At 36.5% G+C, this 14,315-nt stretch overlaps 1 protein-coding gene across 2 annotated transcripts; it reads right to left on the reverse strand.

Annotated features, from left to right (window-relative positions):
- LOC120772686 (CD63 antigen) lies at window positions 1-7,478 on the reverse strand. 2 transcript variants are annotated; one of them, XM_040101424.1, is made up of 6 exons: window positions 7,351-7,478; window positions 7,105-7,291; window positions 1,627-1,815; window positions 1,252-1,569; window positions 1,020-1,185; window positions 1-374 (listed from the first exon to the last, which is right to left on the reverse strand). In XM_040101424.1, exons 2-5 carry the CDS (start codon window positions 7,177-7,179, stop codon window positions 1,036-1,038), a joined length of 732 nt encoding a protein of 243 aa, XP_039957358.1. In that variant the 5' UTR covers window positions 7,180-7,291; window positions 7,351-7,478; the 3' UTR covers window positions 1-374; window positions 1,020-1,035. The 2 variants fall into 2 exon arrangements, with proteins under 2 accessions (XP_039957358.1, XP_039957360.1); XM_040101426.1 differs by having other exon boundaries at window positions 7,105-7,478.
- Between the last annotated feature and the right edge of the window lie 6,837 nt (window positions 7,479-14,315).

The raw sequence follows: 14,315 nt of genomic DNA on the forward strand, positions 1-14,315 counted from the left end.
TTATTTAAGAAATTTATTTATTTATTTAACATATAAAAAGCAACAATACATTTATAAGCACTTCTTTATCATATTTTGTATATTAAGTAGTTTTTAGAATAATTGTGGACGGTGATTTTTGAATATCTGAAAGTGAAAACAAACACTGAAATAAGTGGAACCTCACAATGGCTGCACAAAGATGATCCGTAATCTTTAATGTTATCGCTACACCGCTGTTTGTAAATATCTACATAAGTTTACATATAGATATGATTTGGAATTGATGATTTGTCCTTTTTGTTATTGCTGTAGAGATGAGTATTGCTTATGATTAGTTGCTTTGTTGGTGATATTCGTGTTTTTGGTACCTTCTTCAATTTTGCAATTAGTACCTAAAATAAAATGAAATAAAATAAAAGTGAATTTAATTTTTATATATGTACATATAAAAAGCACGTGTCACGTTGTTTGTCCGCGATGGACTCCTAAACTACTGAACCGATTTTAGTAAAATTTAACACAAAGTGTCCAGTTCGAGCCAACTTAAAAGATAGAATAGTTAAAACAATTCATAAGTAAAGAATACAGTTAAAGCTCTCTTAAATGGACGCCCTATTAAGCGGACATCTCCATTAACCATGCACATTGTTGACATTTATTGAGTACAATCTATTAAGCGGACAACTCTATTAACTGGACAGAAACGCTGGTAACCCGACATTATGAAAGCAGCCTTAAATTCGTTATTTTTTCCAATGAAATTTATTTGTATGAATATATTCAAACTTAAACTTAAAGTGCAATCCTTTGGATTCTTAAACCGACAAAAATGTTGTTGTATAGTTTTTGAAAACATATAGTAGTTGTCTAAATTTCCACTATTTAAATCGAAACCGTTGCTTCTGTTGAAAGTTCTAAAACACACATAAAATCACACATTCAATACCTTATGACTTGCTAAAGTCTTTGGTGACCTCAATTCAATAGAACTTAATTTTATATACAAACGGCAGCTTAACCACGTCTAATTGACTAACCTCGTTTGCCTCATATTTACTTCATGCGTTCGTGACGTATTGTGGAAGCCAGGTAGCATGCCAGTATAATGCCCAGTATTTGTATGAAGGCAATACCAATGCCCACACCAATTAAAATGACGGCGTTCTTATCGATTCGCTCCCTAAGTTTGCCCACGCAACCCTCCTGTTAAGTGAAAAAAAAAAACAATTTTGAACATTAAATTTTGTTTTTAACTCTGTATGTATTCACCTGAAAATATTTATCAACGCCTAACGCCAACGACTCAGTGCAGTGTCCAACGGCTTCATCAATGTATTTTTCGCGACAGCAGCTGGCCGGCAGCGTTTTATTGAGGCTAAGTGTACGCCAATCGGCTGGGTTGTCGACACCGCAACACATCAACTTTCGCTGTACATTATCCCAAGCCATCATATCCTCATGATTTGAACGTTTTATAGATTCTTGCAGTGAGTTCTTTAGCATCATTTCCAGGTCCGCCTTGAAAACAGCCGCGGCAATGCCCACGGCTAACTCAACAATGAAGATGATGGCGAGCAGCACGGCATACTGAGAGAGAGAGCGAGTGTGAGGGAGAAAAATAAATTCAATTAATAAATCACTTACGGTGAGCAGTAGTGTTGGCGACTCCTTAATGGCGCCAAAACAACCCAGTGATGCAATTAGGAATATGATTAAACCGGTCACAATCAGCACAATGGGTGGCGCCGTCACTCTACCTTCGACAAAGTGACTGAATTGGTTGACATCGGCAAGGACAACCGCACCGGCTATTAAAATACCGAGCCCCGATATCTGTAAATGAATATCAAATAATTCGATAAAAATCGTTGCAACTAATGTACTGTTATTCAAATGGATTTGTTATTGATCAGCAACGTCAATTATTTGCCTGGGCGTATGTGGCAATAAAGGCAAAAAAAATAAAATAGTTTTTCTTATGAAATATTTAAATGCTCATAAGGCAAAGTACTCACTAACGAACTGCGCTTGAAAGGTTAGTTCAATGTCAGATTAGAATTTGCGATAAATGTTCGTTGGTGCCGCATGAAAGGTCCAACTGAATTTGCGTTGGCTTTGCGCCAGTGCCCAATTGCTAGTGACCGTTATTGCGCGCTTTATTATTCGTGTTTATCTCAAATCCAAACTCTTATTACAACAAATTTCCGTAATATATGGCGCAGTTAGTTTTGACGAGGCTTCTAATGTCAAAGTTAAGGCATGTCATAAAAAAATCATGCACATTGCATACAGCAGAAATGTGTACATACATAAGTACATACATAGTTATGTACATAGTGTGCTTTTCTAATTGGCCCCTGTACTTTTACTTACATACTTTTTTATATAAATATTATACTTACATATATATTTTTATTTAAGCAAGTAATTACAATTTATCCATTACTTTATCCTATATACTCGTACTATACCCTAAACAGGGTGCACTTAGTTTGCCACGGAACGAGTTATGTCGATTTAACCATGTCCGCCTGTATATAAGCGAGCTAGTCTCTTAATTTTTGCGGTATCGAACTGAAAATTTGCTCTGGTTCTTTTTGCCATGAAATTGCCTATTTCTTTGGAATCGCCGGTATCGGCTCTCTATACGATATAGCTACAATAGAACTGAAAATCAAGTCCTTGTTAGGAAAACTTCTTTATTTGGCAGGATATATTCACGAAATTTCTCCTGATTTATTACCCAAAGCCTAATCTCCGCACATTTTTTCTGATCGCACCACTATAGTATATAGCTGAGATACAAATTGACCGATCAAAATTAAGTTTAAGATCTCCTGCTATAAAAAATTTACTTGTGAATGGTATTAACTCCTTGACGTATCAATTAGCGCAACAAAATTCGCTTCCAACTGTTCGCACGCAACTTGCACTAAACAAACCAGTTTTGATGCTTACGAACTGTCGCAAAACGAAACGAATTTTATTTATTTTTACTGCGTAACAAAAAATATGGATAATTACACAACTGATCTGCAGTAGTTAATGCACTCAACTGCAACAATGTTTTTTGTTTACATTATTAGCTGAAAATAACGGGAGATTTCATCAAATGTACACTTCTACACACCACGAGCCAGGCTCGCGGAAATACGTCAAGGGGTTAAAGTTTCGTTGCAGACGAAGTTAGCATTTTTTCTTGTTTAGAGATAGTAGTTCTTTTTACAGTTCAACATATTAATAACAGCGCTACAAAAGTTGAAAAGTCAATGAATGAATTATTCCTGTGAAAAGACATTCGATGCCATTATGTATGGAACTCGATTTCGTTTGCATAGCCACCACGGGAACGCTTGCAGAAGCCCAGACACTGAACCCAATTTTTGCCGGTTTCAAGACGAAGTTCATCAATCGTCGCTGGCTTGTTGGCATATAGTATGTATGTATGTACCATAGACTTGACGCACCCCGACAGGAAATAGTCTAACGGCGTCAAATCGCACGACAAAGGAGGCTAATTGACTGGGCCATTTCGTGGAATAACACGTTCACCAAACTTGGTTTTCAATAAATCGATTGTGACATTCGATGTGTGGCTTGTGGAGCCGTCCTGTTGGAACTGTTTATTATCCAAGTCCATATCACCTAATTCGGGCCAAAAATATTCGGTTATGATTGAGCGGTGGCGATTCCCATTCACAGTAACGTGCCGGTCTTGATCGCCGCAGAAGAAGTATGGGTTTTTCGGGTTGCAATGGTGACTTATGGAGATGGAGTACGTGTGGATTGCTGCCTGACCAATAATACATATTGTGCTTATTGACGAAGCCATTCAGCCAGAAATGATCCTCGATGTTGAAGATGATTTTTCGATTTAAATCAGGATAATTTCACGAACATACGACGATTCTGGTAGGCAGGCGGTTTCAGTTCTTACGTCAATTTGATTTTGTAAGGATGTAGGCCAAGATCTTTTCGCAAAATTCGCCACAAAGATGTCACAGAGATGCCCAACGCTTGAGAACGACGTGTATGAGATTGATGTGAGTCTTCCTTCATTGATGTGCTAGCCACAGCAGTATTCTCGACACTACACTCTCTTTGTCTCACTAGCAAAGGAACATTTTGTATTGTGCCTGTGAATTCACATTTTTCCACTAGACTCTTAATGGTTGATCTGACAGGACGATTATGACGACCATAAATTGGACATAGCGCTCTTAAAGCTGAAGCCACTGACTCCGAATTTCGGTATTAAATTTAATAATTTCGATTAGTTGTATGAACGTATATCTTTCCATGATGAAATGTCAAACCTTACCAAAGAGATCTGTCAAAAGGGCGGGAAAAAGTATGGCGTCGTTTGCTGTCCCTATCGGTCAACTTTTGTAGCGTCGTTTTGAAAAACTCTGTTCCATGCTTTAAAAAACCTAAAAAAGTATTATTAATTTATTTTTAAGACATTAAGTGTTTTGAACATCTTTTAACAATTGACTGTCTGGTTTTTTTATAGGTAAATCACTATCAAATTCCATTCTATTCCTTATAGGACAAAAAAATTTGGTATTTTGACTTGAGATGTTTTGATTGAAAATTAGGGTTTTTATACGATATTAAGTTAATTTAAAAAGGAAAAATAAATATTTTAAATTCAAAAATATATGTAGTTTGTTTGGGTCATAAGAATGTAACAGAGGCGGATGGACGACACGCATGTGGAAAGTTTTCGATGACTTCGATGCTTTGTGTCACTCAAATAATTATGTTCGTGATAAAGTGGAATCCCAAGACACTTCTGCAACAATTTTAACGATTACAAAACCGTAATTTCATTGGAATTAACATTTTTTATGGTAAACATTTCCAGAACAACCTTTCCGTAATTGACATATGGCGATCAAACTTCACACGAACATAACAAATGTTGTACCAATTTAAAAAATATATTGATTCCGTTTTTAATCACAGTTATAAATACACTATATCTAAAAAATATATTTTCTAAATTTCATGCTTTTGATACTGTTTTTGAGAATTTGATTCAAATTATTTGGTTTAATGCTAAATTTTTAAATATGTGTGATTTTATATAGAACTGATACATATGGGGTGGGGGGAAACATTCACAAAACGATCTGATGAGTGTAAAATTTAGCTCTTGACACTTTGAGAACCTTTTAAACATATTTTTAATGAATATTTAGGAATGCGAAACTTCAAATAAAATTCAAAACAACAAGTTTTTAAATCGTACTAAACTCGAATTCTTGCATCGTGGTTTGACAAAGGAAAGTACAGTATCATGAATAAATGAAAATATGACAATATTGCATTAATTGGGCCAAAATATTTTTTCGTATCTGCCATGTTTACAAATGTTTGACAAATTCGAAGTCCACCAGCGACTGTTTGTCTTTAGATTTTTAGAGCATGTGTTCCGGAAAGAACTTTAGCTACAATGGCAAGGTGATCTCTGAAACCTCTAATCAATAGTTTTTTCTGGTGGGTTTCAATGAGGCCATACTTTTTTGGGGCAGCTGTTACTTGAGTTATACTCAGTTTGATTTGCCATTTCATTTGCCGGTCATAATGCTACATTCAATGGGAACACATTAGAGCAATTATTAATGACTTTTTCTTAGTTGAATTGGAGGAGTTTGATGTGGGCGATATTTGGTTCCAACTAAGCGGCGCCATATATCATACAGCCAACGTAACAATCAATTTATTGAAGGAAACTTCTGATGAGCGCATTATGTCGCGCCGCGCGCTTGTGCTGTGACCTCTAAAGGGGGACCTTTCTTTAGCGCCGTCAGAGAAGACATGTAAATCGAGAGTTTTTTAATATTTTTTCTTCAGAATACACTCTTAAAGAGTTACATGGGTTTACGGGTTTCAAAATATTTTATTGTCTTATTAAATTCTTCAACAGCTCTGAAATATTGTCCTAAATTTTCGAGTTGATCTGAGTAAAAGTTTCGGAGATACAGCCTTGAGAACTTGTGCGCTCGAGGCTAGCTAGACTAAGTGCGCCGTCTTTAAACGCGTTTTTCTCGAAACGTTGTTGTTGAAGTCGGTCTGTAAGATTTCTCGAGAACTACTCAACCGTTTGTCAGGAAATTTTACACAGGCCTATGAGATACAATTCTTAAAGACTTGGACGAAGGACTTTTTTCGATTAGAAATATTTGAAAAAATGTCGCGAAATTTTCACTGAAATTTTAATTTTTTTGTAAAAATGTCTGCCAAAAATTAAATTTTCAGTGTTTTTCCCTTCGTCCAAGTTCTAAGTTAAGGTTTTAACTAAAACACGTATTTTTTCACTTTTGATGATCCTGTAAGGAGTTATCCTGCCAACGCGGGCGCACCTTCTTTTCCGAGGGGTCACCGGAAATAGCGTCGTAATAGTCGAGTTAAAATATTTTTTTTCAAAAATTTCAAAATTTCTTTGTTAAAAGTGCATGTTTGGAGCAATAAACTAATATTAAGAAAATAAATATAGTTTTTTTTTTGTTTTTATATATATAGATTTTTATATGAGAAATTTTTTTTTTTAAAAAGACTGTTTTTCCCCTAAATTGTTCTGAAGGATTGTTTTTAATTATTTTATATAATGTTGTCATATATTTGTTCTTTTTTCTTGCATATCCTGCGGATATAAAGGCTAGCATAAGGACAATCTTTGAAATTCTCCTGCATTGTCCATTCACATTTGCGTATTGTCACACGACAGATTGTAAATACTATGAAAAAATATTCCTGTCATTGATTAAGGTAATTATTTTAATTTTATCAAGTTAGAAATCTGTACGAAATTGAATGAATCAGCTAGTAGTTTGGTTAAAATGCTAAAAAACGTTGTTGTTGCCCTTAATGTCCTGTTAGTGTTAATCACAAATATGTACAGTAAATTAATGACGTGCACCGCTGCACATAACCACTCATCGTGGTTTACATAAACATACACACATGCGTACAGGACATTCCCCTTCATCAATAAATATTTACTTTGAATGACAGTTATTAATTAAAGCGTGGAGTATTGAGTATACTCGACTGCCTTGTCGATTTGCCTATTATGCTTGCTTATGAACTAGTTAATTAACAATAACATTTACTTACCGCAAAAATGATATTAAAGGCGAATAGTATGTACTTGACCAAACTCATGCCGCAAGTACGCATTTTGAAATTCATTTACCACCGGAAGTGCAACAATAGGGAAGAAGGATAGCAATGTGTGAAGTTTCTCAACTCAGCAGCAGATTTTTATCTACTAATGCTAACGCACAGGCACACAGTATTTTTTCTAAAAAATATTTTTTATTTGTTAATTAAATGCACTTAGTGTGTTGTTATTGTATTTACAGCTTTATTCAAACACACGTTCGCCGCAAGCAACATTTAACGGTTAAATGTTGTGGTCGAACTAGTACTTCGTTTGCGCAATCACGTCCGTTCAATTAGGCGGTTCAGAATGAACTGACCACTGCTTGGTCGCAGACTTCACCAACAAAGCTGTAGTGCTTTTAGGCGCACAAGCGACAGTGTGGCTAAAATAGCAACAAATGAGTACAGCACATGCTCCCATTTGACGCGCTCTGGTTTTGGACGCTTGCATGAGCTGTATGCCTTAGTTGCTTGGACGGTTGGAGGGTATTCTTAGTAGTGAAGTCCGCAGTTAGCTTCATTAATGTTAACTATTTGCTTTCTAATTCGTCAATTGGGTTGCACGAGTACCGAACCTTACCATCGTATGCCTTGATTACAGTTCCACGAACGGCTGGTAGTGTGGGCGCAGTGAAAGTAAAAGTGCCGAGAAATCTTCATACATATACCCGATCCGTCCGACGAGTAAGTAGCGCCACCCGCTCAACGTGGCCGCATACCGCTTAAGTGTTTTAGGTTTTGTTGTCGTCTTATGTTGGCTGCCCCCTATTTAGCACACTAGTTTCTTTTTCATACACATTTTCCTTCATCCCTCCTCTTCTCCTCCTTATTCCTATTTACTTTTAGTTTTTACTTTTGGAAACACCTATGTGCCAAACTACACAGCTTTGGTCATAGCATTTACCGCCACCACCGGCGATACAAAGTTTAACAATAGAGTTCAATGGGCACCAGTTTCCGGTGGTGTAGGTCTTACCCTGCTGTTCCATTTTCTCTTTCACCATCGCATACATCATATATACGCGAAGTTTCCATGTATTGTGTTAGGCGACCGCAACCCCTTGTGTGTTGCTGCTCCGTAGCCCACTTTAATCGACAGTTTGACTTTATGCGACCGACGCTGTTGCTTGTCGATGTTGCGTGTGACGTATGTACATTTCGCTGTTGTCGGTATGTAGCGACTTAAGAAATTCGTTACAAAGCCGTAAGTCTCATGATGGCATTAATTCTGATAAGTTAAAGCGGCATAAGCTCGTTTCGTTCTCGTTATAGGCCAACATGTCATTGCACTCATCGAATATTGTGCTAATAATAGTTCGATACCAATTGAAGGTGTGGAAGGGGTATATAAAGTGACTAAAATATAACCAAACGAGATGGTGGAAGGCAGAAGTTACCTAAAAATTATTTTACGGTTGTTTCAAAGCGCCAAAAGCATTTGAATTTTTTTTCAGGTTTCATGGGCATACTAGATCCTATATGGAACTCGATGGACTTTATCAAACATACTACTAGAAGTTGATAAACTTTGAAATTACTGAGGAAATATTGTGACTTTACTTTAACTTTCCTTTCTACATTAGTCTCAGTGAAGTTTAACTTAAGTTAGGAATCGTGCCAATTTAAAACCCAAAAAGAACTGAAACAAAATTCAAGTTTTCTTACAAGAACTTGATTTGAATCAGTTAGTTTGTATCTTTGTAAGGTACTTATATGCTGTAGTGATTCGATCTGAACAATTTCTTCGGGGATTGTATAGATGACTTAAAGATTGGTCCATGTCAATTTTCGTGATTTAAATAAAGAAATTTTAACTTGTTTTTGATCATTCAGTTGGTGAGATATTGGCTTTTCCGACAAATGAGAATATTCAAAAAATTTCAGATCGATATGTAAAAAACTGAGGGATTAGTTCGCGTACATACAGATAGAGGGGTATTCAGACGGACGGACGGACGGACGAACAGACTAAATCGCTTTAGCTCGTCACTCTGATATATATGTATATATGTATATGTAGCCGTTCTTCCTTTTCGCTTTTTGGCGCCAATTGGAGATTCTAAATGTAGCCTGGTCCTTATCCACCTGGTCTTTCCAACAGAGTGGAGATCTTCCTCTTCATCTGCTTGCACCGGCGAATACTCAAAAGCAGCTTTGAAATTGACGAAGAGGTGTTGGGTGCCGATCTTTTTTTCACGGGTTTTATCCAAGATTTGGCACATGGCAAATATCTTGTCAGTTGTTGATTTTCTACGCCTAAAGCCACACTGATAAAGTCCAATCAGTTATTTGACGATGGGCTTTAACCTTTCAGAAAGTGCGCTCGATAGAACCTTTTATGCGATGTTGAGGAGGCTAATCCCACGACATTTGACGCAGATTGTGGGGTCTCCCTTTTTGTGGTTTGGGCAGAGCACACTCGGTCGGCAATCCATCAGCCCCCGCCACATTGTTGTTTTTCAGACGGGTAATTGCTGTTCGAACTTTATCATGGGAAATCGGGTTCACCATCTCCTGGTGTTATGTTATCACTACCATTTCGCAGGCTGGAGAAGTGTTCCTTCCTTAATTTCAGTATGCTCTGGGCATCACCTAGATCACCTCTGAGGATTCTATTAGAGTATGCTGCGGTGTTGAAGTTTTCTTTTAGCCGCTGCATCTTTCCGTAGAATTTTGGGACATTACCCCTGTCGGCCAGCTTGTCAAGCTCTTCGTGTTCACGCGGCCCACCTCTTTTTTGTCTGAAAATGCGTCTCCCTTCCGTCTTCAATTCTCGGTATCTATCTTTCCCGCAGGTGTTGTGTTCGTTTGTAACGTTGCGAGGTAGGCAGTCTCTTTTCTCTCCAGTGCGACACGACACTCCTCATCGTACCAGCTGTTCTTTTGCATTTTTCGAAACCCAATGGTTCAAAACACTGAATATGTATTTTTCGCCTCCAGCGCTGTAGAAAAATTCTCGCTAAGGCGATTAGGTAGTCGACTACTTGTAAAGGATGGGATAAATAATTTTTTTCCTGACTGAACTGGCTAGAAATTTTACCCTGGAAATTTTTGGATGGTTTTTAAATAAAAATTAGACTTAATGCTTCAGAGTGAAAATATAATTTTAAATTTTAAACTTCGCTTCGGTTGCCATTTTAGCCCAAAGTCTAACTAGTAGTAGTCGCGCGAGACTACTAGACGGTGATAAAATTATATGGTTTGCATTTTTATATCATATGTGACCTGGTCTACGGAAAGGGGGCTTAGGTGTCAAAAAAAAGGAGAACAATTAATGAGATAACGAGAAACTGACGATTATTTTTAACAGCTTTTCCCAGAAAACTAGTTTTCGCACGTTAGCTCCCTTTTCGTAGACCAGGTCACATATACTGATGTACCATTTAAATAATTTTCTCATTATTTTGACAAATTTTATTCACAAACTCACACCTTTCAGGTACTCATACGGTATGCTTTATTAATTACTCGGAAAAAAATGTTTTGCTTCGCAATAAATTGTCCTCTGATTCAACGAAAGTTATGTACATTAAGGCATGCGAATGTAGCCTGACCCGACGCAACGCAAGATATATAACTTTGAGTAATTAACTGTAAATAACTATACATAAATTTTTTGGTTACATTCTCGTTGCTCCTGGCAATACCTGAAATGCCAAAACATATAACCTTAATTACTGGCATAAATCGCATACGGAGCCCATGGAAATTTGCATTTGAAGCTTGATTTGGCCGAGAGAGGGAAGGCATTTGAGTGCGCCGTGAAATCCGGCACATTACCCACAAGTTTCTTGACACTTTATGTGACCATAGAAATCACGCAATACGACTCGGTGTATTCATCAAATGTATGATATACATACATGTACATACCTGTACATGCTTATATTGTACGAGGCAGCAAAGAAAATCAATATTTATTGAAAGCGCTCGAGAAAGTGCTCTAAATAATTTTTCTTTTATATGAGTACCTATTTACATACATATGTACATATATATAGATGCATGAACCATGTACTTACTCTTATTCCTTATGGCATGTGAAATATATTAAGAAAACTTGAGAATACTCGCAATTTATTGACATTTTAAGCGAACTTGGTCAAACTCATTTAGTTGGAATTAAATCAATTTGCTGAAATAATAGCCCTATTTATTATCGTTTATTAGCATGTAAGAGTATATATATTATATCTACGTTTGAATATTTTTTTAGGTCATTGTTTTTATGGTTCGAATGTCCTATTTTATCTGTTTTACACAGGAAACACTTTATTCTAAGAAGCATTAAGGCGTTTAAGTGATTTCCTGCTATTTCCGGTTTGTAATTTTGCTTAAGATTAGCAAGCATAAAATATGCAATATTAAAATTTCCATAAAGAAGAGGCGGCAACCATCGTACCACCTACTTAATAATGGTCGCCTCCAAATTCATTAAAAATTTTTGGCAAGCCAAAGCATATTACATTCCAAGTTGCCAGAGTTAGGATAATTTTTAGCAGTGTTTAATATAAGTCACTTCACAGGTCAATGGAAAAGTCCTCGGCCTATCATAGGAAAACACATTTTTTTGCCAAATGCTATGTATTTTATAATATATTTTTGCTATGTTGACTACATAGTTCCCTTCAAGGGTGATACACTTATTTTAGTAACCCTCCAACTTTTCGATACCATTTTTGTAGTACTATTTGTCCTTTGCTTCAAAATAAGCCTCATTATCGGCGATGATCTCTTCCAGATCCCAGATCTGCAGAATTCGGCAGATGCGGAAGCAATTCGAAGTCCAATTAATGGATTTTTTCCATGGTTTTCACTGACTTGTGACACCGTGTATTGTCTAGGTGTAACAGCGCTTTTTTTCAAATGCGTCCGTTTTTCGGCGCTTTCGTCCTTCAAACGGTCCAATAACAATATGTAATATATAAAATATAATAAAAATAGCTTTCGTTTCTTTTTCAAGGTAGTCAATAAAAATTATTCCATGCGTATCCTAAAATACAGTCGCCATAACTTTGCCAGCCGACTGTTGCGTTTTCCACGCTTTGGAGCGAGTTCATCGTGTGCAGTCCACTCGGATGACTGCCAATTGGACTTCGGAGTGAAATTATGGACCCATGTTTCATACTATATACAATATTGGTGAATGATAAGATATAAAAATTCTGGTGATATCTTTAAAGTGCCTACTATCTCGAACAACTTCACTTAACGGTCATCCAAAGCTATTTTGTGGTTTTTTTGATGTTTTCGTCGGTAACAATCTCTTAGCATACCGATTCTTGTTAATTGATTGGGGCAGTGTCCGGAAAGTCGTCATCAAGCAAAGTTTTTGCTTCAACTGTATTTTTCCCTTCAAAAAGCTATTTTTATCAAGCCGCGAAATTCTTTTTATCCATTTTTTTTAGAAAAACAAAAGTTGCTTCACTCAAAATGATATAATTCACAATCTAATGATGCGACAGCTGTCACTCGCCTTTTGAAGATTTGTATTAACAAAAAACTATATGTATTTAATTCTAGTAGAGCCCTTTATATGTCCGGCGGAGGATTTTTCGATTGATTTGTTACTTGTTCTCGCAATATTTTGCACAAATTATACAAATTTGGTTTAATTAACTGTTGCTTCTGACATCTAAAACAAATCGAGATAGATATAGGGTTATATACATATATCGAAGTGATCAAGATGACGAGATAATTTCTTTCTGGATGTCTGTCAGTCCGTTGATAATATAACTTGATAACATTGGTACTGCGTCTAGGTAGAATCGAATGGCGACTACTACTGAAATAACATACAAAAAATGTATTCTAAAACGTTAAAGTTGTAACTCAGAAACTACTTATAATAGGTGATATCTGTCTGCAACAAAGTGCTTAATTTCTGTTAAATTTTTTGCTCTGACATACTCAAAAATCGCAATCAATCTTGATGGAGTTAGTGCTCTTGTCATCTGAAAATGTTGACCAAAATATTATCGGGATCCAATACTTTGTGCTAACCTCTTTATATTGAAAATGACGTCCTCACTCCTTTCTTTGACTGCCTATTGATGAAATGTTTCCATTCTCTATTCCCAGGTTATTTCTAATGAAATGCTTACATCCTTCTGATTTACTTAATATCGTATTACTTATCTCACATATTAATCGACAAACATTCATATATGATATTTCGTGATCTACATAGTTTGGCATAATGTGACCAAAATTACTAAATCAATACATATCTTCTCTTGGTTCTATACAAGTATATCGAACGTGTACACATAAAATTTTGAGTTTGTCGTTTGTCGTTTATCTACATAAATCAGACTATATTCTCTTAAAGTTGCACTTCAATTGGGACTTCCAGGTGAGAATACCCTCTAGGTGCGAATGGAGAAGAGGTTTAGCACTGTAGAAGAATTCTACCTCAATCTATACCGACGGGTCCAAAATGGGTTGCGGTGTAAGGACAGGGGTATACACCGAGAAGCTTGATATCTCTCTATGTTTCCGTCTATCAAACTCAGGTAGCATCTTCCAAGCGGAAGTAATAGGCATAGAGAAGACCTGTGAAGTTCTATTGAACAACTACGGGAGAATACAGAAGGTAACCATTTACACAAACAACCAGGCGGCACTACTAGCCTTGTCGTTGCCAAAGATCAGCTGCAGCGTTGTGAACAAAGCAAAGATGGAGCTAAGCTCAATGGCAGGTCAACTCGACTTATCCATAACTTGTGTTCCATCATGGGAACATTTTTGGCAATAAAAAAGCAGACGAGTGGGCTAAGTCAGCAGCTTCTCTAGACAACAAAACCATGTCCGTTGGGAACGATCAATTTGAACAATTAGCGCAAAATAGATAGAAATCTAATTTTTCTTAAGACAACTGAATTTTTTATTACGGAGATGAACACCACTAAATCAATTCTTCTTTACCTCCTATGATTCGTTATTTTCAAACTGTTACTTATAAACTCTCTAAGTAAATGATTGAAGTTGAAAGGTGACATTTCTAGTATTGTTCTTTAAGATCCACTTTTTTCTTTTGATTGTAACGTGTAAATTATGCTATTAATTTCGAATTAGTACTCCTAAGGCCAACGAGAGTAAGCGTCTACGGTATAAATATTAAGTGTCCAACCACTGCACCCACGCTACATCGGCAACAT

The sequence above is a fragment of the Bactrocera tryoni genome, chromosome 3 (assembly GCF_016617805.1).
Source record: "Bactrocera tryoni isolate S06 chromosome 3, CSIRO_BtryS06_freeze2, whole genome shotgun sequence".
NCBI classification, from domain to species: Eukaryota; Metazoa; Arthropoda; class Insecta; order Diptera; family Tephritidae; genus Bactrocera; species Bactrocera tryoni.

Excerpts from the sequence above, each read along its gene's own strand:
- LOC120772686 (XM_040101424.1), bottom strand. The coding sequence starts at position 7,179 with ATGAATTTCAAAATGCGTACTTGCGGCATGAGTTTGGTCAAGTACATA. Across the intron at positions 1,816-7,104 it reads CCTTTAATATCATTTTTGCG|ATATCGGGGCTCGGTATTTT; the intron begins GTAAGTAAATGT and ends ATTCATTTACAG. Across the intron at positions 1,570-1,626 it reads CGCCAACACTACTGCTCACC|TATGCCGTGCTGCTCGCCAT; the intron begins GTAAGTGATTTA and ends TCTCTCTCTCAG.